Consider the following 26,575-nt stretch of genomic DNA (forward strand, 5'->3'; position numbering starts at 1 on the left):
ATGCCTGATAAGTAAAAGACCTTGCCTGGGAGCTTGGACAAAACACGCTCCTAGGTGACTCAGTATTAGGCCAATGCAAAACTGCCTGGTATCTATGAAGTAAGGGAAGTCACCCAGGCCATGCTTAGACTGTGGAATAGTGAACTGTACTCTGACGCAAAAGAGATTCCCCAGTACCAGGCAAGAAGTGTGCAAACCACTTCTGTGACCAGTTTGGTTCGCAAAACAGTGCATTAAGCTGCATAGCTATATACACTGTGGGAAACTGCGCAAACAAAGATAAAGGCTAGCATAAGGAAAGGACAGAGGTCTTGCAATTCATAACATCATCGTGCAGGAATTTTAAAGATTTGCTTGACACATTATGATCCAAAAGCATGGCAAAATTCCTAGCTCTGGGGCATAATCCTTGGGAAGAATGGCTAATACTGAAATTTATGTTTGGACTAAGAACCTGAAGGCAAAAGGTGCACAAGTCAGCTTTGCCACCATGCGAGAAGCGTTCTGTGAAAGCAGCTTCAGTTCCACTGCGCAAAGAGTGTTTGCGCTTCAGTGGAATAAAAGGGTACTTGATTTCTGAACATGAGGAACAGTAGAGGGGAATTTATAAATGATTAATTTTATCTAGATTCTTTCACCTCCTGTCTGAGAAAGTTACTGCAGGAATTCCAGGTGACACGGCATGTAAAGTGGATAAAGACTTTGGGAATGGAATGGGCTGGTAAAAGTCTGCAGTTTTGAGGTACCGTGACAATACAGAAAATGTGCACTCCTGTGTCTCTTTTGCATGTTCCGCATAAATGTAAAAAAAAAAAAAAATCCACTTAATGTAAAACAAACCCAAAAGCATTCATTTAGTTGAAGAAGACGGGAATTTTTTTCCTTCCATAGTGATCTCCAAGTAAAACAGTTTTTGAACCACTTTAGGACACTCTACAAATGGACGTGAGAGTATGAGCGAAAAATTTCTTTTTCTTAGAGGAAGCTGTAGGAATTGCTATTTCCCTGGCTGGAAAGTGTACTGTTAATGGCAGGTTGGGTCTAAGACAATAAGTGCAGTAAAAAAGCCTTCTGTGCCCAAGGGAAATTAATGGCGAAATGTGTTAATGTAGTAGTGAGATTCATCTGTAGTTGACATATCAAAGAGAAATGTCAACTTATCTATTTGTTAATGGATCTATTAAAAGCTTTGTTTATACTTTCTGTCTATATTTTTTTTGCAAGCACTTACACACAGATGGATTGTGCAAACAAATACTTCATTAAATATAGGACTCGGAGCCAAGTGAACACTTTTGAGTCCAGAATCATGTCAATTAACCCAATTTAATTGCTTTCTTTATCCACCCCCACTTTTTTAATGTTTCTTTTTAGGTTTTTGGATAAAACCAGAGGGCCACTGAGTAATTCTATATGACTGAATGACTCTATACATCCTATTTTATTAATAAAAATACAATCTGTTCTCTCAAAATGGCACAGTACCATGGAATATAAAAGCAACACAAACACCAAAATCTAAGAAGCTTAGTTGGAATGAGTCACTGAGGCAAAATTGGCAGGAACAGCCTAAGATTCACAGGCTCAAGTGAGGTGATGGGGGAGAAGAATCCTATTTAAATATGACAACCATTTTTTTTAAAATTATTTCTAAAATGCATTTTTCCTACTCCTAACCAGATAGTTTGTCAGAATCAGAACTAGATTTCTTTGAACTATTAAGTTGAACTCATGATTAATTTTATGTCTAGTGGCAACGTACACATCTAGGTTTGCCACTGGGACACAAAAAATGTTTTATTTGCAGAGAGTTCTAGAGTATATAATAAGAAATTGAGTTTCATCTACAGCTGGCTGTATGACACTGAAAGGATTATCTTGTAATTCAATACAACACGTGCAGTGCAAATGATTAGCCTGACTTTTTTGGAAAACAAAAATTTACTTCCTTAGATCAGGAACCAAATCTTCTGAAAACTGACAGCAACTGGATCATTTGTTGTTTCTTAGTGACTAACAGTATGGGTTTTCAATTTGCTCTTGTATGGTCTTATCAATAAATGAAAGACCAAATATTTTAAGAAGGATGCATTTAATCCCAGATTTTTGAGACCTGTATCACCAGCATGTGGTCAGGTGTAGGACTTCTGAATGAAGTCCTGTACAATAATTTCATGAGTTACAAGCTGGTAAAATATTCCACATCAAAACCTAAAATTGTAACAATTTCTCTTCGATTATCTCACTGGTATACATCTCATTACCTTTGGAACGTATATGTGATATTTCTAAGTAATTAGATGAAGGACTTTTGCTATGCATGTGTTTCTGGGGTGAGGTAGAGGACTGATCAAGTGATGCCACATGCCTTTGCAAATAGATAACTGTTTGGATTTATTTTTCTCCCTCGGGTAAAAAAAGAAGCCACACTTTAAATGATAGTTGCTGAATATCAGTTACTGAATCTATGAGAATTTTAGGACTACAAGCCTTTTTACCAATCTTCTCAGTTGTTCAAATGCTCCCATATAACAAAGAGGATTTTTAATAGTAGAAACTTAAATGTGAAGTTATTTATACATCAACACATAGTAATTTTTTTACATTTCAACTTTCTCAGACCCTCCACAGCTTCCTATAAATTCATCTCATTTGAGCAATTCCAGTATCTGTGAGAATCCAGAATTTGCCATTAAGCAAACAGAAATCTCCTCTGCTGAAAAAAACATGATTGAGCACAATGTCTTCAATGTATCTCTCCAAAGAAACATTTGATTGTTCAGACCTTCTGAATAATGTTAAAACACTAAATTAAAGAAACATAAGCTCTCATTCCGTTTTCTTCTTATGCTTAGTGAAGTTAATGGTACTATATGTGCGCTTAAGCATACACTCTAGAGCTTCCTTTATAGGTTGTAGGTCAGAATGGCAAGGGGATAATATTTAATCAAGGAAGCAAGTTTCAGTTCAAACTTCCTCTGCACTGTTATGTCCAATAGAGAAGGAAATTATTTAAAAACTGCTGGCACTAAGTCTGTGTTCAGCATGATTTTAAAACCACAGAATGGTCTATTAAATTTTTCTGGCATGTGAAACTTGGAACATGAAAAGTTAAGGGACTGTTCCCGCAAATCCCTTGCTTGCAAGAATAAGTACTTACAGGGCTGAGCTGAAAATCCTGAAGTTATTTCTGAGTTTTCACTGGAAGCCAGGCAAAATCAGTGACTCGGAGTGCAGGCACCCAGCTTGGCACCTGGCTTGTACCTAAGCTCTGTCAGGGTCTAGGTTCAGTGAGTATCTCTGCTTAAAACCCCCTGAGACAAATAATTTAACAGGAAACATTAGGACCATGCCTAGTGAGCATCAAAGAGATGGCTGCCTCACAAATGTAGCCTGGGCCATTATTTTAATTTTACTTTCAAACTAAAATATGGCTGAAAAAAGAAATCTCTGTTTTAGTTGATAGCCTAGTCGTTGAAATACTTATTTAGAAAGTGACAAATTCTGGTTCAAATCCCTTTTCTGCCTTTTCAGAATTAAATCTATATTTTTTTTAGGACTGGACTTTAGTCATTGGCCCTAAAGACTCTTCCAAGGAAGGAGTATGTTTTCAGTGTTTCAGTTGACTGTGGGTTGTAATTATTATGAGGTACATAAATTCCTATATGATAAATAATTGACTTATTTATGTTGTAGAAGAAACAACAGTCAGCATCACTTTGTGAGAAGACCTGTGGGAATTTTTACTTCTGCTCCTTGGAGTATTTTGGTACTTTACTTTTAGAAGTCTCTAAATAGCTTTGTGAACAGCCAGATTTCAAATTCTCTATAGAGTTCCCTTAGAATCCACTTCCGATACAGGTCTTCCCATAGACAGATAGCACAACATTACTAGTTCTCTTTTGTAAGTGAAATATTTATAACTCAGACATTATATTCCCTAATTTTAGGGTATTGTGCTATGTGTTAGATATGTGCTATATATTAGATTTCATCCTTTGTCTTTGCTGAGGGAGGTTTCCTACTGACAGTCCCAGGAACAGAAATTAAATAAAGTAAGCTGAGATTTGATCGAAACTCAGTTTCTCCTCCTTTGATATCCGGATATAGAAAATATTAACCTGTTCCAAAGCATAGGAATACTACCTAATATTTCATTTGTCTCTGGTTTATTGTATTAGGATCTTTACATTTATTATACCTAAATGTTCAACAAACGTGATTTAGAAAACATAATTATAGTATACATGGTAGAAAAGATCTCTTATCTGAAACATCACTAAAAGTAATTCCAGTGTTTGTAGATAAATTTGGTGAATTTCCATCTTATCAGAATAAATAATAGTTTTAGTTGTGCATTATTCAACATCTGCATATACTTGATCCTGCAGTTCACTCAGGAAGATTTATTAAAATTGGTATCATCATTTAAGAAGAAAATTTTACAGAATCCAACCAGTATTTTTGAGACTTTCATCTAATATGGACCTAACATCAGTGTTATATTTTCCAAAATATTTTTGAAAATTCTGGGTAAAATCCCAAGCCCTTTGAAGTCCGTTAACTTTATCAGGTGCAGAAGTTTGCATATATTCCTTTTCCTATTGCAAATTAGGTAATTGTAGAGCAAAATATGATACTTTTTAGAAAATGTTTCTTTCTGTGTGAATGGGTACTTGCTATTGCTGGTTAAGTATGAGTGGAAGGACTGGCTGTAGTGCCAGATCCACCTAAGTCTAAGAGGGTGTTGCATTGTTCTGTCGAGCTGCTGTGGCTTTTAATATTCAGGCTTTTTGTCTCTGGTCTCTAACAGCAGTGCTGTACAGAGTGCTTGTAGAAGTGAAGGGGGACTCTAGGTATGTAGACTAGAATTATCAATATGAATTTCCTTTTTCATGTGCAGCTGTGCTCAAATTTGTCTTGAGTTCTGAAACCAAATGTATAGTCTTGTGTTCAGAAATAAAGCCTAGCGTATGTGCTTTGCATCTTTTGCGTATTTGATTTGCATCAAATCTTATTTGCATCTAGATTCAAACAATCTAGGTTTGAAAATCTTTGGCAAACCTAGATTTTCATTCCTGTGCTGTGTTTTGAAGACTGGGGTGACCTAGAATTATCTTTTCTGACATTAAACAAAACTTATATCACAGTTCTCCCATGGGATAAAAATGCCATGTCAAGAACAAGCGTCTTACAAGTTTTAACTCTCTGGTCACTGATAGGAAGCATTGCTTGTTTTATATTAGCATGGGCCAATGAACGGCTGAAATGGAGATCAACTACCATCTATTTAAGAAACAAGTTACACACGATATCTAGAACTCTGTATCTATATAGAAAATGCCTCTGAAAGGTATAGGGTTATGAAATCCTGAAAGATCCAATGTATTCATGTCGAAAAAAACGAGATGGAAATAGAACTAGCAGAGGCAGATTTGGAGCAGTTATGTGTGTAGTGTCTTTTAGTTTTATTCTAGCTAGACAGAAAAAAAATCGAAAGACATGCATCATTATTTGCGGTTTGTCTGTTTTTAAAAGTCAGGTGGTTCCACGGTGTGTATCTGATACTTGTCATGTATTTCCATATACCTTAGTGCTGCGGCTACTAAAGGTCAAAGTGAAAAAACGTATTGGGAACTCCAGAGCTGTCAAATATTAAATTGTATTTTTATCTCTAGTCTATATAGGAGAGAGAGGCTGGTTGTGACAAACCGAAGCAACCCTAGAGAGGAATGCTGCTTTCTAGTGGCCAGCGACACGGCACTGGCTTCTGGGAGCAGTGTGTCACACAGCTTAGCTGTGCATTGGGTAAAATAGAAGCTGCTTCTCGTCTCCTGTCTCCATTTTCCTACACAGGACACAAACACTGTTTTCTTCTTCTCTATTCATCCAGTACACTGACTAAGAGTGAAAGATCACATAGGTGAGGGCAAAATGCATCTGTCAGAACTGTGCCTGGTGTTAGAGTCCCCACTTTTGGCGACACAGCAGTGAAGTGCTGACAGCAACCCTCATCTTGTGTTTCACACAGTTCTGGTCTCTGCCAGATGTGGATGTGCCAATCAGCTAGACAGCACATGACCTGACACACATCGTAATTGTGAACATTACCAGCATCTGCTTCTCACTCCAGGGTGAGATTATTTTTCTGGTGTGTGCATGAAGAGAAAAGTTTTCACAGAGAAGAGACACGTTGGTTAGCCTCCTGCTGATGGTCTCAATGTCACCCTTCCACCTCTGAACCCTTTCCTCTGCAGGCCAAAAGAGCAAAATTGCAAACATTCTATTATCCAGAGCAAATAGGTTTCAAAGAGGTTAAGTAGTGTATGCCATTGTTTTGTGATTGTTCTCTTCATAGTGCATCAAAGGAGGGGGACGAGGCGGGACAGAGGTGTCATGTAGTAATGTTGGAATAACCCAGAAACCTGTCAGTGTGCTCTGCTAGATGGTCAGGTCTTCATTGTCAACACCCTGGAATTCAGTTACTGAATGTGACAGAGCTCTGGCTGTCCCCTTGAGTCTGAATGATCCCTGAACACTGCATGGGTGCAAAATTAAGAGGAATATAGAATAAACCCTGAACAGAAATCATTCCATTAGGGGCCATTGAAAGCACCAAAAAAAAACCGAGGAAAGATGAAGGCAAATGAAAATTTAAAGAAATGTTTTTACGTGGTGACTAGTGAGGAACCAGCCAAAGGAAAAAGAACTCATGCTAGTAATCAGGGATTTCCTTTACCCCTAACTGCAAAGGAATTTCCTTATTTTGATTCCATGTTTATCATTGATGTTACATAGAACCACACAAAGTTTTCTTAAAATTGTATTGGAGTGTTGTTAGATACCTATTTGTACTTACTTTAAGTATTAATGTAGCAGTTCTTTCAATAATTAGGTGGTTACTGAAGTAGGGGAAAACCAGACCAAACCATGTAATTTTGAGAGACATGTTTAAAAATTGCAAATCTCTCTTACTCCGTGTGGCTTCATGCTAGCGTGTTCTCTTTGCCAAAAACACCTAAAGCACCGGCTTGTGACTAAAAGCCAGGCAAGAGCCATATAATGTATTAGTAGTAGATTTAATGGGTGATTAGACCTCCACAACGGTATGACTTTCGTTACACTAACATGCTGCTCAGTAAGGATGCTGCATAGCCTGTGTTTAATGTGCTTTTAGCCACTGCAGTTAGAGCCCAATCTCAGATGCCATATTCAAGCACAATTCCAGTGGAATAGATGGCAAAACCCTGAATTATGGTCACAGAGACAACGGACAAACAAACCATTCGCAGTCACTAGTACCACAAAACCTGCGTGAGGTTTTCTGCAAGATCCTGCAACCTACCGTACACCCGAGGGATGCTACAGATGTTGTGGCTGTTGGCAGGGAGATGCACAGCCAGGAGAGCTAATGTTTCTTTCACTGTGTTCTTTTTGCAGCCCCTGGCAATAGGTTTTCTGCAGTTTCCTACAGAGCTGCAAATAGAAACAAAGGCTGTGTCTGACTCTCTGAACCTTTAAGAAGGTGACAGGTGAAACAGAGCGGGCCCTTTTTTTTTTTGCAGGGTGAGTTGCCACTGCAGGGGCAATGGCTTTATTCTAGTTAGTTTATGAAATGTACATTTCCGCTTACATCTGTAAGGACTAAACTCTTAGTCCAGATTCTATCATCAGTTATATTATGTTGAACTGACTTCAATTTATATTACTACTACTTTTTTAAAATAAAGCAGAGGAAATATGTTCCTGACACAGTGACAAAGAACCATATTTATAACAGGGACCAAGTAGAACACCAAGACTGATAACCAGCATAGGAAATAACGTGGGAGTTGCAGATCACACAAAATCTGTGTCAAAAGGAAGAAATGGGAATTTTCTTTCAAACTGCTAAACTTGTTTGCTAACGAATTCAGAAAATTCAGGGAAAAGCTATCTCATTTTGGAAAGAAGTAGTGAGGAAGATCTCTTTAAACATTCTTGCCATAGCTATTTCTTCTTAAATTCTGTGACTGGGGTAATTAAAAGCTGAATTTAGACTGTTATGACTGACATCCTAATTCTTCTCTCAAAGATCCCTGGGCATGCTTTTGCTCTGTATTTGTCTAAAATCCCATTTATCAGAGTATCCAGAGCAGAAGCGCTAGTAAATACCTGAGAGCAGTGTGGCCTCTTGGGATCCTGTCTCTGGCATGTCCTAAAGATTGTCTGTCTTCTGATCCAGTTCTTGAGCAGCATTTCCATTTCATTAGCTAACATAAGGGATCAAGAGGCACTCCTGCAATAACTGCATAGCTTTAAAAGCAGAAATTTATTTTACATAAGTTTTGTGTTTCAGTCACCAAGACTTGCCTGACCTGAAAGAACAGTAAATACTCAGGGTTTTTTTTATACTTGTTTGTACAGCTATTATTTCATTCCAAAACCTCCCAGTTTATTTGTGAGCTACTAAATGGTGGTGCCTGGAAGTACATGCTTATATGTCTCAAATTGTTTGGTCACTGGGTTAGTGATATACTTGTACATGCAGTTTCCTCAGCCTGTTCTAAGTAACGGTGAAATATTGAAATATCTTAAACTTTAATACTAGTATAAATGAACCCGAGATTACAAATCTTGTAGTTGTTCAGGACATTGCATGAAAAGACAAAAATGTGCAGACAACTCTGTCCCACAACAATATCTCAGAGACAGGATTGTGATTCAAGTAGCTCCCTCTGATCAGATTTGAGTAAAAGTTTGAGTAAAATAGACTTTTGGCAGGACATTCAACATGTGACAGGATGATTTCTAATTTGAGCTTCCAGAACAGTAAACGGAACGCTCTGAGTTCAAAGCTGTATCCTGCGGGCTTTCTGCATCTCGATATGTATCCCCTCTTTGCATGGAATGGGAATTCTGCCTAACTCTGTGTCCACCCACCACCCCTGACTCTTTGGGTGGACCCTCAATTGCTTTTTACAGTCAACTGGATCAAACTCTGTGTGGCATGAAAAGGATGGGTGCAGTTTATGAATTGCACCTTCTGTCCTACTCATTGGAAATGCATCCCTTCACTTCCACTTACTGCAAAACAAGTTTTCTGCTGTTGGGCATAATAACTGAAGGAACAGAGGTGCACTGAAAGAAACATAGGCAAGGGCATAGACAACAGAAACGTTGCTTTCCAGCGTGACATTGTTTCACAGTCACGGTCTCTTTTCTGTAGCTTCTAGGAGTAGAATTATGCCCGATTCTAGGAAGTCAAGTAGGTGATGAATTTTGGGAATATGAAAAAATAAAATTAAACTTTGTAGCTACAAAGATAAGTGATTATTTCTGCTTTATTCAAAATAAAATTATAGCAGCTGTCTCTTGAGTCAGACTTCCAGTACTAGGATCCGACTCCGTTGCACATTCCCTTTTATGCTGAATATCTAGTCCTCTAAACCTACCGCCAGCTCTGTGAAACAGTTATGAGCACAGGAAGCAAAGAATATGACTTGTTTAAGGTTGGCCTTGAAGTTTTCCTCAAATAGCCTTGGCCAGCAGTGCTCTCACGGTTTTGAGCTGGTGGGGATGCCTTGCCTTGTAGCTAGTATCAAAGCCATCCCACTGTTTTTCCGATTCCTCTCGCACCGGGAAGTGTAAATGGAGCATACGCAGCCTGGCCCAAAGCAATGTGTGAATATAGCTGAGGCTGCTTTGAAAGAGCAAGCCGGGGTACAGGTGCCAGCTTAGCTGCTTTATCACAGCTTTGCACCTGCACAAAGCAGAGGAGGGCAGCGGTGGGAAGGTTAAGAGCCCAGCAAAAAGATGCTTGTGGTTATTCTGCTTTTGTCTGCTTCGTACAAAATCGCTTGCATGCTGATGTAATGCATTAGAACCTGGAGGCTTCTTCCAGAGGGGCACAGATTCCCGTGTAGAACATGAAGTGTTGCTATGTAAGGAATCGGTGCCATTTTGTGAAGTGCTTTTCTACCCCATCTAACTTTCTTCTGCTTGGCCAGGTCAGGAGCAGGTCGATATCTTCAGTACTGAAAGACAGTAGGAGGAAATTCTTGTCAATGGTAAATTACAAGCATGTTACCGGCAAGTTTTGGACTGGAAGGTGAGAAGGGGCAGAACTGCCTTGGGACTTCTAGACTCGAGACAATAGATGCCTAAGCAAAAAAGCAGGTGTGACACTGCTCCTATTTGTGAAGGTCTGAAGAAGTCAGTTCAGTATAAGCAAAATTTAGAACATGTATTCAAATCATCAGTCTGTTTAATGCGTCTATGCAAAGAACATGTTAAACAGAGAGATATGACATCCAAATACTCCTTCGCCAGCGTAAAAACAGACCCAGGTAAATACATGAAAACTGTTGTACATCTTAAACATTAAATGAACAGGAAACATAAACAAGAGTAAACAAACATTAGCCTGCAACTTATGATGCTACACTAAGGGAATGACAGTACGATACATAGAGGTGTCATATAACCTTTCAGTATTATCATTTTACGATATCTGCACCTTGTCTTTTCAACAGAGGCTGCTCGTATTCTCCATTATACCTTTTGTTAGCATATGATGAATAAGTGTGATGGTCCTTTAAATCACAGGTGCTACACTATACAATAATATTTAAGACGACTCTCGTGTCTTTCACTCCCTTAAAGAAAAAAAGAAAAAGGAAAGTCACGGAAAAATTAGTCTTTCAAGAAGGTGTTGTGAAGATATTTTTTCAGCTGTGGAAGTTTTTGCAAAAATACCTCTTTGCACAAAGACAAATCTAAGTATGTAAGGTTGATATAAGTCTCTCTTGCTTTTTTCCTCTTTATTAAACCTGTTCTGGAATATTAGTTCTACATAAAACTATTGCAGACTTTTCTTTCTCCTCACTAATTCCTTGGTTTATATGCTATATACTTTTATATCTTTTAAAAAAATTGCTCTCCACAAAACTTTTTTACTCTGTTCTTAATTTGCATTCCAACTAATTGCTGTAGGAGTTTCATATTCTTTGCAAAAGGAGATATATCTCCAGATGCATTTTCTTTTGTTTTTCTTTCTGCTTCCTCCCCTGTGTAAATACGATTATAAAAGTACATTTAACAAAAGACTATTCACTATAAAAAACATCCTCATGTAGAACAGCAGTGACATGATACACCATACACCCACTTGTGTAGTCTTTATCAATAACAACAGAAACAGGATCAAGTGATAGAAATATACGTGATTTAAGTCCGTCCTTTTGCAAGTTTATTTATTCAAGATCCTTCAAGCGGAGATGAATAGCAGGTTTCTAAATGTGATATTACGAGGGCAAGCAAATGAGTCATTATTTGTATTACAGTGCAATAGAGTTGGGCAAGAACAACACTACAAGAGGGAATAAGCAGTCATATCTAACTATTTATTCTATTACATTCATCACCACGGGGTGTATCTGTACATGTCAGGTCAAGGTCAGTGATCCTTGTTCACATGAATCATTCTCAGTGCTAATGAAAACCACCCCGATGCAGCGCATTCAAACACCAACAGCTCCAGCAGACGACAGCATCCGACTGACTCTCTTCTGCCAGCCAGAACTCACAGGTGAGGCACCACGGCTGGGGGGAATTCAGGGCTTAGGATGGACAACGGATTAGCAGAGGCTGTTGGGAGGAGATCAGCGTTGGAAAAAAGGTGCACAATTTTTAACTGGAGGAGAAAACAGTGCTGTTGCTTCGTAGGCTGTGGCTCCTTGACACCTTGGCTGTTTGAGTTTCAAAGCCTGAGAGTGTCTTTCATAAACAAAACAAAAAAACGAAAAAAAGCAACTTGGTTCTGAGTCAGTTTCCAAAGAAGAAGTTTTAAAGTTATGATAACAATGAATCCTAATTATCTTTCTCCACAAGCTTCTTGAAGTCAGGGAAACAGAGATGGAGTACAGTGGCACGGGATGGAGGTTTTAGGTTTTTTTTTTCCCCCCAAAAGAAGGACGAGTGGAATTTCTGCATACATTTTCTCTGTATTTCAAAGTGTCCAGACAGAAAGAAGGACATGCCTGGTGGAGGTGCTGATGACATAGAGATTGATATATGTGTATACAATTTTTTAAAAATCAACTGTGGAATGCCTTTTCAGGACTGTTGCAGCTACTGCTGTAATTTGACATACAGGTGGGTTTATTATCAAGATTACAAACAAAAGTTATGCGCATTACTTGCACTTAGGAAACATACTGCTCCACCAAACCCTCGCGACTACGACGGCATTTCAAACTATTTTTTCTCGCCTGAAAATTGCGAATATTCCATCTCTCTGTGTCTGTGACTCTGATTTTCAGAGGACAACCATTCTTAGAGAATATCGCGATGACCCTTGCGGAGGCCCGGCGCGGAAGCAAGGGGAGGAACGGGCCGGGGAGGTGGGAGTCCCCGGGACTCCAGCGAGGAAGAGGGTGCTCGGCGGAGGGGAGGGGGGCAGGGAGGGAGGGAAGGAGGGAGGCTGCTGCCTCACCACACATGGGCTTGTGGGAAGTGGGAATCTCAGGTTGAGTTACTCATCGTTATGGAGTCAGGAGTGTGCAGAACCGACGATTCTGATGGCAGGAGGTAACGTACACATGTTTTCTCAGCGGAGGTGCCGTGGGAGGACTTGCCGGCGGGCAGGAGGAGGTTTGTGCTCAGGGTTGTCATTCCTCCCGGGAGCCCACCGCCGCCCCCCCTGACGTTCTTCCTCCCCAGGGTACGAACACCGGCTGCCGCCCGCTCTGCCCCGCCGCAGACCCGCCCGGGCGGGGGGGCCAAGCGCCTTCCCCCTCCCCGGGCTCCGCGCTGCCCCCCCCGCCCGCGGTGATTGACACCGGGCCGGGCGGAGGCGGGCCCGCCGGGACCGCGCCGCTCCCGCCCGCCGCTGGGCAGCGGGTCCCGCGCTCCGCCGGCGCCCCCGCGCTCTCCCCGCAGCGGCTCCCCGGCCGGCGGCATGGCCGGCGCGGTGGGCAGCGGGGCGGCGAGCTGGCGGCTGCTGGGTGCGGCGGGCGGCAGGAAGGAGAAGGCGCCGGGCGGCGAGCCCCAGCCCCGGCACGGTAAGGGGGCGGCCGCGGCGGGGCTCGGCGGGGCGCGCACCGGGGCGGGACGGGGAGCCCCCGAGGCCAACTTGCCCGCGACTTGCTCTGCCCGCTCGGCTCCTCCGGGGCTGGGGGAATCTGCATTTCCTTCCCCGCTCGGCGGGCGCGGAGGGGGGCGAGCTCCCCGCGCCCAAACTCCTCCGGGCTGCGCCCCGTGGCTGTTACCGACCGCGCACCGGGGCGAGGGCAGAGGAGTGGGGTTGGCGTGCGGGTTGCTTGGCATCTTGCTCCGATCGCGGCTGCTTTGATTGTTGCGGAAAGCGTTTGCAGCCTGGCAAGCGCCGGTGGATCTGGGAAGAGTCCTCAAAACCTTTCCTGGCTCGCATCTGTCAGGTCTTAACGCCCGGGAAGCGCGGGTAAAAATACTTGCCCTGGGTGCTCTTGTGTCGTGTCCGTGTCCCCCCCCCCCCCCCCCCCCCCCCCCGCCCTCGTTCGGGGAGACAGATGCTCTCTTCCAAGGCTGAGCAGCGGGCAAACAGTTCTTCGAAACCGGATCTTGACTCTGAAAACACAGAAGGGAATGGAGCCATGCGAACTGTTGAAAACAAGTGTTCGGGTTCGTGACCCTTCGTGCGCTGAGCGGTGGATGCGGTGACCCAGAGCCAGACCCGTTGTGTACGGTGTCCTCACCGTACCACTTAGCTGTCACCCTTGTCTGCTGTGATGAACAAACCCAGCTGCTTGCGGAGACAGCGTCGTGGTGTCTGGAAATCTCCCTAGAATTTGTTCTAGCTGTGCGTTCCCCGTGGGTTTTAAACCCGCTGTTTGCCTGAGTGTCTGTTCAGAAGGCTCTGACCTGACCCCTCAAGGATAAAGTAGCGGTTTAAGCTGTGTTTGAGTTCTGCTTTAATTGGTGCTTCTTGGTTGTCAGGTATGTCAGTCCCCAAAGTAACTTCGTGTCTTTTCCAGAGAAAATATAATTTGGCTGAAGGAGTAATTTGTACTCCTGACAAGTACACAGAGCGCTGTAGTGCACGCAGTGGTGGTGACGACAAAGGTGTTGGGACGATGGGGAGCCTGGCGTCTTAGGCGATGGCGTTCTGAAGAAGGTGCTTGCTATGAAATTAATACCCCCCGAGTGCAGGTTGGAAATGAAAGAAAACTAGAAGTTGCTTGTCCCACCGACTCTCACCTGGATTTTTTCTGAGCTAGAGTGATTTTGCAGCCACACCTCCTTTTCTCTTTTGCGTGTTTGTGCCCCTCTCATAAGGCAAGGAGGAAACCGACTAAAAGAATCTGAGCGAAGGTTTTGTCAGTGGGTGTCAAAAAACCTCCAAAATAAATGACTGTGCAGGAAATAAAGTGTTAGAGATTGAAAGTGTCTGTTTAAAGATAGTTGTAAATATTTATCCTGTTAATTCTGAGCACAGTGCTGGTAGTGGGGAATAACTTTCATGAAAAAAAGAGTTGGTGGGATCCCTTTAAGTTATATACCCGTTGTTCGTCGGTGTTATACAATAGCTAGGCACATAGACGAAAATCCTGGATGCAGTGAAGTGGGTGGGAATTTTGCCACAGACCTGAGAAGAGCCAGAACTGAACCCACAGACTGCATGGTGTAAGGTGTTGGGCCAAACTGAAAACCTTTGGCTGATACAACTACACGATTATGGCAAAGTTTATCATACTAAAACATTATCAAAGTAGCTCTACCATAAATTAGTTAATTTAGGGAGATAATTTATAACTTGGTTCTAATGTAGCTTAACAAAAAGGTGTGGTGTGCTTCAGTCTGTTGGAGTAGCTTCTTATAAATGTTTTGTAAAGTATCATATGACACTAAATTCTCATCTAAGCAATTACTGTAACAACATGGGACACTAAATTACACTGCAGCACATATATTTTGCATCCCAAATTATTTTCAACTGTGCTTTAAGGATAATCACTCTTTCTGCTGTACTGTGTTTGCAAGGTGCATTGGACTTACTGATCAGGTCATTTACTATCTGTTAACACTCAAAAAGTTTGGGATGACTGCAGAGACATCGTTGTAAATTTGGGGTTTTTGTGATGATGTGACTTAAGTTACAGTAATTCATTGTTCCCTTTTGGACTCAAAAACCTTTCCTCAGGCCATAGACATCCTGACTTCTTCTTCTCTGATAGAAATTTTTTACAGGAGCTTGTAGTGATAGGACAAGGGGCAATGGCTTTAAACTGAAAGAGATTAGATTTAGGCTGTATATAAGGAAGAAATTCTTCACTGTGAGGGTGGTGAGGCCCTGGCACAGGTATCCCAGAGAAGCTGTGGCTGCCCCCTCCCTGGCAGATGTTGAAGGCCAGGTTGGACGGGGCTTTGAGCAACCTGGTCTGGTGGAAGGTGTCCCTGGCCATGGCAGTGGGGTTGGAACAAGATGATCTTTAAGGTCCCTTTCAACCCAAACCATTCTATGATTCTATGAACAGCTCCAAATGTAAGGTAAAAAGAAAATTAGGCCTAATTTGTATGTCCCTAATACTGATTGTGTGCTACAGGTAGATTTTTGGGGAGAAAAAGAAGTGTAGTATTACTTTAATATGCTTCTTAAATTTTTGAAGTTATAGAAACACTGTTTTCCAAGTCTGTGTAAGATTTACTTGTAAGTAAATTTTGGCTTTTGTAGACAGTATTGACCACTTCATGCAGGAATGGAAAATTTACTTAAAATGTTCACGCTAAAGCATTAGAGAGGTTATAAGTAAGATATACCTAAAAGGGAAGTTGTGGTTGGTGATCTGTCCGGAATTTTTAACTGGCGAGCAGACTTATAGATTTGACTCATTCATACAGGCATGCATGCAATTATCAAACTGAAATGAGAACTATATGGAAGAGAGCTGGAGGTATCGGAAATATGAACTAATTTGAGTTTTGGAAAGTAATGCTGTTCCTTCCTGTTCTCTTTTCTTGAAACCATTTTAATGGCCCATCAGCCTGTGTTGGTAAAAAGTGGCTTAGCTTTATGGATCGCAGCGGCACTGTTATGATTGACACCAGCTGAAGACCAAGCACAATATTTCTCTGTGTGTTTGGATTAAGATATATTTATTCAGTCATCACTTAGGGGTCTAAACTGGCTGGGTGCATACTGACTTGTGAACACCTGAGCAAACCTGCCATTTAACTAAATCAAGTTACAACTATTTGCCAGCTTTAACATTCTTTTCATCTTCTATATGAGTAGTTATAGAGACTTTTCTATACTTTACAAATATTTTAAAATACAAATATGAAATTTTCCCTATGATCTCACATGCAGAATTTCTTCTTTTACAGTTTGTGTAGTTTTGTGCCATGTAATTCAATGTAAAGTAGGACTAGCATTTCCACCTATTGCAGTCTACATGGTAAATGAAGTCTTTGTCAAGACTCCAGCAAAAAATTCAAGGTCCTGTTAAGATTATGAATATTAACAGTGTTGTAAAAAGCCTGTTTTAAAATTATTTAATTTTGGATTAGCACTGGCACCTTACCTGTAAAATCTCTCAAGAGCTTGAAAAGCTAGATGGATGGCGACAGCCAGAAGGCTAGCACAGATACTCTCCAAACAGATGTTAAGGAGTAGCATAATGGAAACCACAGTGTAAACCAAGTAGTATTTCACAGTACTACTTAAGAAAACTTTGAAATACTTGTATGAGAAAATCTCTTCCCTTGAGGAGTAGATATGAAAAGTTTGTGACTAGAAGTTGTGAAAGAGAAAGATGTTTTAAGTTACTTGACACCACCGAAAATAACTTCTGAACAGAAAGCAATATTTTATATCCCTTTTAAAGCCTTGTGGAAGTTGTGTAGTGGAAAAGTAGTTCTGCATCCTTAGTATTAAAATGATTACCAGGGGAAAGGGCACAAATAAATAATGCTGAGTGTGTGTGTGTGTACACACAGGTGGTATTTCAGGCAGAAAATTATTATCTCTTAAGTTATTTGATTTTTAATATTTTTAACTGCTTGCAGAATATGCCAGGTTTAGGCTGGGGAGTGGAAGTCCTCTGTGCACAATGAAATCAGCTGGTGGCATGGCAGTGTGTTGGATAATGCCCAGGTGGACTTAATAAATAAGTGTGAGCTGTAGCAATGCAGACCTCTTTTTCACCTGGACCTGCTGACGAATTTTAGTCTTCAACTGCCTAGTGATGTCACAGAATAAGAGAAAAACTGTTGTCTCCATTTCTGTTTTGTGTTTATTCCTTCTTAGAGTAGCAGAAAGGTTGTGGCACGGCAAGGATAGAAGCCAGCAGGTTACAGGTTATCACTCCAGAGAAGTAGACTCCTCTAATTGTGTTGAGCTAATAGAAGAACGGGGAGGGAGGAAAAAACTTACAAACCTGTCTAGTTATCCTCTTGTGTAAGCTTAGATGTATGCACATATGCTTATGACTTCTGGTTGCGCCTGGCCTGGCCTAATTCTGCAGTTGATAGTAGGGAAATGAAGTTGTGCTTGAGCTTTACAGTTTCAGATGTTCTCATCTTCACACGTTTCTTCCTGAAATATTCAAGAATGTGCTTCAGTATTTTCTGTCGGCTTGTTCCTTTTTTTCTTCTCTCCTGGGAAATAATGTTCTTGGTCATGTTGAGGTAGTCATAACCAAATCTTCTGTTTTGCTGAAGGCGTAGTTCTCTCTGCCTCACTTTTTACGTGTGGATTATTGTGGTATTTGTAAAAATGTCTGAAATTCAGGTAGGTATTTTTATATGTATATATATAAATCTGCTTAATAGAAAAGAACAGAAGTTATCTTCTTGAAGCAAGTAAACCTCTTTGTGATCAGCTGGAATAATCTGCAGGTAGACTTTAAATCTTAAAACATTTTTGTAGCCTATATGTTCAGAAAGTGTGAACATTGATGTTATTTCTGCTTAGATCACTTAAATGTTATTTCTGTTTAGAACACTTTGATGCCTCAGCCACTCTTGGGGTCTCACTACTCAGTGAGTGTGTATTTGCCAAGTGAAATGCAGACCTTGCTGTGAAGGCGTGGCTTTCAAAACAAATGGGTGGGTAAAGGGTTTCACTCAGAGAGCTAGAAGGGTTGGTTTACCAAACATATTTTAACTTGCTTATCCTTTTCATTGATGTAAGTGCCAGCTGATACCTCTTTACCTATCTTAATTACACTGTATACATAATAGGTATAACTTTTTAAAGAACTTGTATGATTTAGGGATTAAGTTCCATTCTGTATATGTGGGGTTTTTTTGTTTCTTTGTTTTTTCAAATTGGTTTGCAATGGTGTTACTGTAAAAAAAGTAATACTCTTCATGGCCAGAAACGTGCACAATAAAACCAGTAGATAACCTGTTACATTGCTATATGTGCCTTTTTCCCCCTAGTTCATGGAGGAGGTTATTTATGATACTGATAAAACCCAGCATTACAACTTGCACAATTAGAAGTAATCAGAGCTACAAATCCATGGATTATGCTAAATTTGAATTTACAATAGAATGGCAAACCCACCATCTAGATGTTAAAAGCAGACTCCGAATATAGTTTTATGATATTAATTTAAATCTAATTTTGGCACAGAAATGTAGTTAAGAAACCAAAGACTTCCCCTCCATTCCATAACCAGATTTATTTTTCTGACCTTTTTTTAAAAGATTTGGAGAGTTTTAGTGAGACAGAGGTCACAAATCACTTTGCTGGGAAATGTAAGGTGTGCTTTAAAAGGGAAAAAAAAAATCACTTTCCTCTTGTCATTTGACTCTTGTTTTTTAAAATCGTGAAGCTAGGTGAAATGATTACTCTGACAGAACTATAGAAATTATCTCATTTTAGTACATTCTGAAGTATTTTATGTTTTGAGTAACCCTGGCTCAGGGGCATTTTATACTCACATCTGGAAGTTTCCAGTCTTAGTATTCAGTTTAGCGTCTCTGTCTTTGTCTTTCCATTTAGCCTTGCCATGTTATAACAATGAATCATCTTGTCCGTTAACTAAAGTTGGAATGCCTGTTTATGTGCTGAATTTGTTTCATCACGTCGCCATAATAACTGATTGGAACTGTGGCAACTCTGACTGCTTTGCCATGTGCATTTGGGCTGGACTTTACCCAGTGCTATTCTGAGTGGCAGAAGGATAAGCAATCACAAAACCTGAAATGTGTTTACCCTCTTAGGATTCAACCTCTCTTTCTCATGAAACTGTGGGGCAGCATTTTCATATTCTGTGTCCGTGTATGTTAAGTCAGGTAGAGGCTGTAGTGTTTCCAATCATATGAAATTGTTGCAGAGTTGCAATACACATATATGTATAGCAGTTAAACCAGGAATGTTGTTATTGTAGGTTTATTTTGGTATGTTCTATTTTGTTGATGGATTTTAAATTAGTGCTCATTAAAATACTGAAGCATTAAATAAAAAGAGCGTCAAAACTATAGTGGCATTCTTTGATTAATTTAATGATTTTAATAGAGCAGACAAGTGACATGGTGCTAGTGGGGGTCCACATGGCAGGGAGGCTGTGTCGGCAAATGCAAGTTCACACCTCTTGCCACGTGAGTGGGCTTGCAGTCAGCACTTTGGTTGCTATTTAAGCAGAGTGTTTTGCCAATAAACGTCCTTTTGATAAAAAGGTATTACACTGGCTGTACTTTTACTCATTTAATGGCATGTAGCCTTAATTTACTTTGTGGTGGTATGACGGAAATGATTTTGTTTCCATCAAAGAAACAACTTTGTTGCATTTGGAAGGTAAATACTGAAGGATGTGTTTAATAAATAAAACTAAAATGGTGTGTAAAACATATGTGTTCTTTTTGAGAAGGCTTTGTGATCTTGTCTTGTGCACTGTGGTGTCTAAGAATATTTTTGTGTGCTCTCTATGACCAAATTTCATTAAGAGTTGTTGATGCCTATTACTGTGGAAAGTATCGAAAAGTAGAAACGAGGAGTAGGAATTAGTGGGTAGAACCTTCTCCTCAGGGCAGATTAAAGTAGAACTGCTTGTTTGTGATAATGAAACTAAGAGCCTGTGGAAAGAAGTGAGAAAAGAGGCTTATTGTTGTCAATGACTGCATTGAGCTTTGCCATTCCAGTATTTTGTTCAGTACTTTTCACTCTGAAACTATAGAGCTGTCTAAATTGGTGGCCTTTGTAGCGAGTGGGAGGAATGGGAGCTTGAGAAGATACACTCTTTCTCCAGAGGCTGGATTGAGTAAATTTGTGTAGTATAACCAGGTGTCCTCACCAGTTTCTACTTTCTGGCTGATAGTCACTGTGGTTTCATGTGGGAGGTCATGGTTGCTGCTAGACAAGAAGTGGGCGCAAGTTAAATTTTTTAGGAGGTGAGAGGAGATTCTGTAATGAGAAGCTGTACGCAGAAGGATCAAGGCATCCTTGCGATGCATTCACATCAGCCAGGATCACAAAACAGATGAGTTTACTGTGTTCTGTGCTGAGCAGAATGTCTCTGGGCTTCTGCATAGTTTTTAAATATAAGACATCCTGATAATTGCGTCTCAACATCATTAATATATGACTGAGAATGTTCAAGCCTGGGTTACAGGGGATGGGAACGCGATCTTCATTTTTGTTATTTAAGCTAGAGGTGTGAATTTTTGGCTGTCTAGCTGTTTGGAATTCCAAAAGATGTTCAGGTCTGCAAATCCATTTAAAAACTGAAGTAAAGTGGTCTTTAGAACACAGGAAGTGCTTTAGGGAAATACGGTCTTTTCCTTTTCTGGTCTGGATGATGTTCTGTAGGTTCTCTATGGCAGGCTGCTCCCAGTCCAGGCATTGATTTCAGTTAACATTGAGGTAGCCTGAGGGATGGTCAGTTGTTTGTGTTAATGGTACAGCTGGGTGCAGCCTAAATGCTTCAAGCTGTTGGCCTACCAAGGCAAGCTCTAATGAGGCAAAAAAAAACTTATCACTGGTGGTATTCATTGTGCAACAGGAGGACGCCTTGTTATTTTTCACTGAGAAGTGGCAATGGTCTGATCAGAATAGGAGCATGTTTTGGGTTTTTTTGCGTGTGTAGTCTTTGTTTTCTTAATGTCCAGGCTGAGAAGCTAGTTCCAACCCAATTACTTTATTTTTTGGGAGAGGGCTATATTACAAGTGTAAAGGTGGGAAAAGGGTGACCTTGCAGAAACTGTAGTGACTGGAGAGAAATTCTGATCTTGGAGTGACTTGAGTTTGTGGGACATAGTCGTTTGCCATATGCACCATATCAGTTGGTGAGCTTATTTTCTAGGCTTTTTGAATTCTTCTGTTTTGCTGCTTGTTCCGGGGACTGAAGCAGACAAATGGTCTCACAGAAGTTATGATTCGGTGACACCTGAGAGTTTTTTGGAGTTTTTAATAGCTTTGAGCAGTTGTTCCACTGCAGGGACAGTAGATCTGAAGATGTATCCTGGATCATGGCTAGCTTTTTTTTCCCTATTTTATTCCTGTAGCACCATGATGACAGTTTGATGGTAGATGGACATTTTTAGCCAATGGCTTTTTGTATTCTGCAAACTGAAACTGTTGTTACCTTCTCAGTGTAAAAAGAGGAAAGTTGCGGAATTCTCTATTTGTATGGTATATGTCTTTTTTTTTTTTTTAATCGAATTAAAATATTTAGATCCATTAAGTTCTGATTATATTCAGCCTATCTAGTGGAAACCTGAGGAATGCATAGGATAATTAAGGTTGAAAGGGTCCTAAGGAAGGTCTTTAGTACAGTCTCCTGCTCTGTGTCAGCTGTGAGATCAGATCAGGTTGCTCAGGGCTTTCTTCACTCCAGTCTTGGAAAAAATCCAAGGAAGAAGAATGCACAAAATCTGGAAACTGGTTACTTTTTCACAAGTAAAAATTTGCAATCAAACTTGAAAACTTTGGAAAAGAGGGAGTTCTAGATAATGGCCATGTCTTCCTAGAATTCAGGCCAGGAGTAAGTAGTGCTAAAATGATTCCACTGATGATCTAAAGTATCACTTGCAAAACATAGTGCAAACTGCCCCATTCTAGGATATTCCTGAAAAGATACCATGAATAGCTAATAATTTGCTTATATGCATGGCTCTCTGAATAAAAAGTGGTAACTTACTCTTAGGCTTGCAATCCCTTATCAGAATGCACCTAGAAACAGTAACTTTTTGAGGAATACAGAAGACCATGTATCTCGCCCTGCGGCTATCCATTGCATAAGTTAGAAGTGCAGGTAAGATCTTGTGACAAGAAGGGTCTTGGCAACTTGAATGATTGAAATGTTCCAGTGTGATTATAGCACAGAGGTCTCTGGTCATTATGAAAAGAGTCTGAAAGAGAAAGCTTTGCAGTTTGTTTTGGTTTTTGTTTGGGTTTTTTTTTTTTGGGGGTGGGGTGGGGGCTTCAGTCTCCAGACCACTCTGTTTTGCTTTGTGTCTCCCTTAAATGTGCTGAACTTGTATCCCATGTGCATGAGGCTTGACTTAGAGGTCCAGACGCAGTAAGCATTTCTACCTTTTACTCTTTTCTAGAGTAGGACCACCAATCTCTGGTGCACCTCTCTTCAACAGTGTTGATGGAAGAGAGCTAGTGTTGGATCTGTTGAAGTGCTGTCTGCCTGGATTCCTGCACTGCGGTCTGTAGTGGAGAACATTTCTACTGACAGAACCTAGTGAAAGCTCGTGTGCCTCTTGGCCCTGGACTTGCTGGGCAGTTCCCCACAGATCTGTGGAAGTAAATATAAGCTCATTGCATTCCTATGAATCATCCACTTCTCTAGTCCAAATCAGATTACCAAAAATTAAAAAAAAAAAAGGTTAAAATTGTTCATGAGATAATCTTTGTGAATTTCACTGAACTCTTAACTGCACTTCTTGAACTCCGCAGCCAAGAGCAAGGAAGCCACGACCAAATTGCAGCCCTGTAACTACAGGCCTGGTGAACACATCTGTGAACATCAGGAGCCTTTCACAAGCTTTCTGGGGTCTGTCTCTGGGTTCTTTGGCAAGGACACTGGAAACCAGACGGTCCTGTTGGATCTGGGTTCCCAGCGCTTTCTGGGTCCCAGGTTTGGGGCAGCATCTGAGGCTCCATGTGCCACCCTGCCAGCAGAGTCTGTCCCCTGTTTCTGGCTTGAGGAATCTGCTCAAGAAGCTGCAGCTCTGTTTCATCTTTATGTCCTAGTATCTTCTTGTGTACGAGCCTACCAGTGAATTTCACAGTTTTCCAAGAATATTCCTGTGTAAGAAATTGTCATGCAACACAGCCGGCATACAGTAGTACAACCTTGCTGGTAATATATTTTCCGGGTATAGAAGAGTACTGTTTTTCTTTCCAAGGGAAGCACTTTGTAATTTTTGGTATTAACGGCCATTGTCTTGCATATTCTAATAAATTCAGCTGGTTTGTATAATTAATTTTTTAACGCTTATGCAGTCAGGTAATAGGATTCCTTGGACCATGGGCGCTCTCAAGGCACTCATGTTAAAAGATTCTTAAAAGAACCACTTACTTTGCTTAATAATATTTTAATAAGATCATTCGTTGAGTTCTGTGGCCAGTAAAGTCTCAGTTTTGAATTTTTTTTTCTTGCTTGTGTTGTCCCCAACTCTGTTTTTTCTTTTTTTTTTTTTTTTTTTTAAATCTGATATTTGATTTTATCTTTGTCCCACTGCTCCTTGCAGGTTTTGCTTTTAACAGGTAGATGGGTAAGCATTTCTATCAGTACAGGTCTGATTCAAAAATCTTTGTTGAATGGTTTTCCTTGGACTTTACGCTCCTAGTAATGCTTCAGGTGTCTAAGTTAGGGGCAACACATGGTTTAGAAACTATTTCAGTTAATTTAAGTCACTTACGATTTTCCTAATGTAGGGAAAAAATAAGGACTGCTTACCAAAGTAAGAAAATTTGTCAGTGGCTGACTTTGTGATGCAAATGGAAAGACAGATTTCTCCTGTTCATAGTCTTTAACATGTTACTTGAGAATGAACACCCGTACTTCAACAGTTATATTTTTAAACCTGCCTGTGTGCAAGAAGGTGTGCATGAAACCAATCCAAGTAGCAGAAGGAATTAAAATGAACTAATAGCATTTTGAGGAATTTGTGTCCTCTGGTCACAGTAGATTGAGTCTTGAATGTGGTGGAGATAAATGTGCTGTGTGAAGGGCCACATATAGTGCTTTCATTGTCAGAGCAGCATGGAATAGTGCATGTCTGCTACCACGATTTGTTGTTTGTATGTTTTTGCTACAGAAGAAGATAGCAATCACAGCCGGCACTACTAAAGAGCATGGCTAGGAACTCTGCTGCCATCTGTGTTAGCACTGTCGGTTCATGTTGTATGCTTGTTTCCATATGTAGAGTTTAGCACTTAGTCTCTACAACCAGTGGAGTAACATATCTGAAAACAGTGATGATAATGCAAGTCGATGGGAAACAGTCATTTAAGGAGTTAATTTACTTGTTTTCAATGTATGTGCTCTGTTTTTTGGTTTTTTTTGTTTGGTTTTTTTTCTTCTTTTTTACTTTTTTTTTTTAAGCTACTACTACTTTAGAGAGATTTCATGAGATAGTGCTGCTCATTCCAAATTTGAACTCATCGCTTTTGGCTTTGTACATCGTAATCACCTCCACAGCAACCACTGTGATTCCATAAACAGAGAGTTTGACTTCAGGTGAAGAATGTAGGCAGTAAAAGCAAAAAAAAACCCATAAAGGAAAAAGTGGGAGGATGGGAAGGACAGGGAAAGTGATTATTCTGGCTTTCTGTCTAGCAAATTTTTTTTTTCCCCCAAAAATATCTTTTTTATCTTTACTGATAATTGAAAGAAAATAAATTCTTTTAAAATGTCAGAGTGGAACTTACATTTTAGATGGTATAATTGAAAAAATGCATAAGCAGCGGAGTTTTATTCTGCATAGGATTTCTTTTTCTCTCTTTCCATTCATTTTTGAAAAATCACTTTAGTAAATCCACCGTGGGAGGATAGTTCTGCTGCTGTACTTTTCCCAGGATGCAGCAAGAGAAATTGCATTTGCAGTTCACAGAGAATGAAATTAAACTTGCTCTGTCCTGATGATCCACTACTCCTACACCCAGCACATTTCTGGGAGAGACTCTTCGTTGCATACTATAGGAGACAGTGCCCTGAATGTGCTTGCACCTGCTCTTGTACATGAAGGAACAGCACAGATTTGGGCCCACGTAGCTCCCAAATTAGCATTAGGTACTTTGTGGGGTGCCTCTGTGTGTGTCTGCCTCCTCTCTGAGATGTTGCTCTTGAAAGGGGAGACTTCAAACATGTCACTTTGCTTATAGAGGTTGAGACTACTTGCCGTTCTGTAATATATTTCTATGTGCTCAGAATGATTATGGTCTTACAGAGTATCAGGCGATTGAAGGATACCCATTTCCAACCTGTATCATCTCATCTTCGAAACGTAGTTGGGTGTTAAACTGTAAAATTAGAGCATCGCATCATGGCAAGCGGAAGAGCAGACTGTCATTTATTTAGTTAGGTGGCAGTGGAAAAGGCAACTTAAAACACCCCTGTACTTGTTTTTCTTCTTGAGCAATAAAATCTAGCTCTTTAACCCTTCAAGCATCCATCCGATAGAGATTATGTACACAAACCTCGATTTCTAGGCCTTTGTTACTGCTTTTACAGCTAGCCACTACTGCTTTTTGGGCTGCGGCTTCTCTAAAACAGCTTTAGGTAGATGATGACTCAAATGACCTTAGTGCTCATGTAGCAACATGCCTAACAGAACCCCCAGCAATAAATACTTCCTTCTCTTACAGAACAGCAATTGAATGCGTATAATGCCTATGAAGAAAAAATTCCCCAGTAAGAACTGAGAAAGCCCAAGGATCAGCAGAGATCTCCATTTAATATAATGCTGATCCTGTGCTCCACAGAGCTCCTTAATGTGAGGAGACTCTCACAATATATATAAAAAAAGTTAGCACTTGCTGTTCAACAATTCCAGCAGTTTTCATTTACATTTCAAAGCCAGACAGAGACTAAGAGCACTCAGTTCTGTAATTCCAATAGTCCCTCAGTCTGGGTGGCTGTTCCTGTAAAACTGACACAGTATGGGCAGTTTTCATCAATTTCATTTATTCCATCTTCTCAGATGAGCCTTTAATCTCCTGCTTGCTGATCCCTGGTTTATAATCAGATTTGACAGCGATAGGATGACAGTAAATATCTTGATGTGAAAGTCTATAGCAAGGTAGACCCGTCATTTCTCTCCTCATTCCTCTGGTGTGCTAAAATTTTATTTGCAAAGTGTGAATAACTTGAAAGCTTAAAGCTGCCCAGTTTCAGACTATTTTCAGGTGCATCTGTTTACCAGTAAGCTTCTTTTTTTTGTTTTCCCTCTGGAAAAGGGAAGAAAAACATGTATTTGTTGTCTCACTTCTGAATGTTTTGGAAAGCAATTTTATGTCAACTGGATTAATTATTCTGTTTTCCCAGAGGTTGATAACATGCTGATTTCAAGTAACACCTGAAATGATGGATATTTGATGTGTGTATAATCATTTTGATTCACAAATAAAACTACTCCTGAATGGTTTTAATGC

At 40.4% G+C, this 26,575-nt stretch overlaps 1 protein-coding gene across 1 annotated transcript in view; it reads left to right on the top strand.

The window, feature by feature from the left end:
- The first annotated feature begins 12,940 nt into the window (after positions 1-12,940).
- The window catches only part of ZNF385D (zinc finger protein 385D), a 440,279-nt gene continuing 426,644 nt past the window's right edge, over positions 12,941-26,575 (top strand). The window contains exon 1 of the mRNA XM_075419033.1: positions 12,941-13,043. Within this exon, the coding sequence (XP_075275148.1) occupies positions 12,941-13,043 (103 nt within the window). The remainder of the gene's footprint in view (positions 13,044-26,575) is intronic.

The sequence above is a fragment of the Opisthocomus hoazin genome, chromosome 4, assembly GCF_030867145.1.
Source record: "Opisthocomus hoazin isolate bOpiHoa1 chromosome 4, bOpiHoa1.hap1, whole genome shotgun sequence".
NCBI lineage: Eukaryota > Metazoa > Chordata > Aves > Opisthocomiformes > Opisthocomidae > Opisthocomus > Opisthocomus hoazin.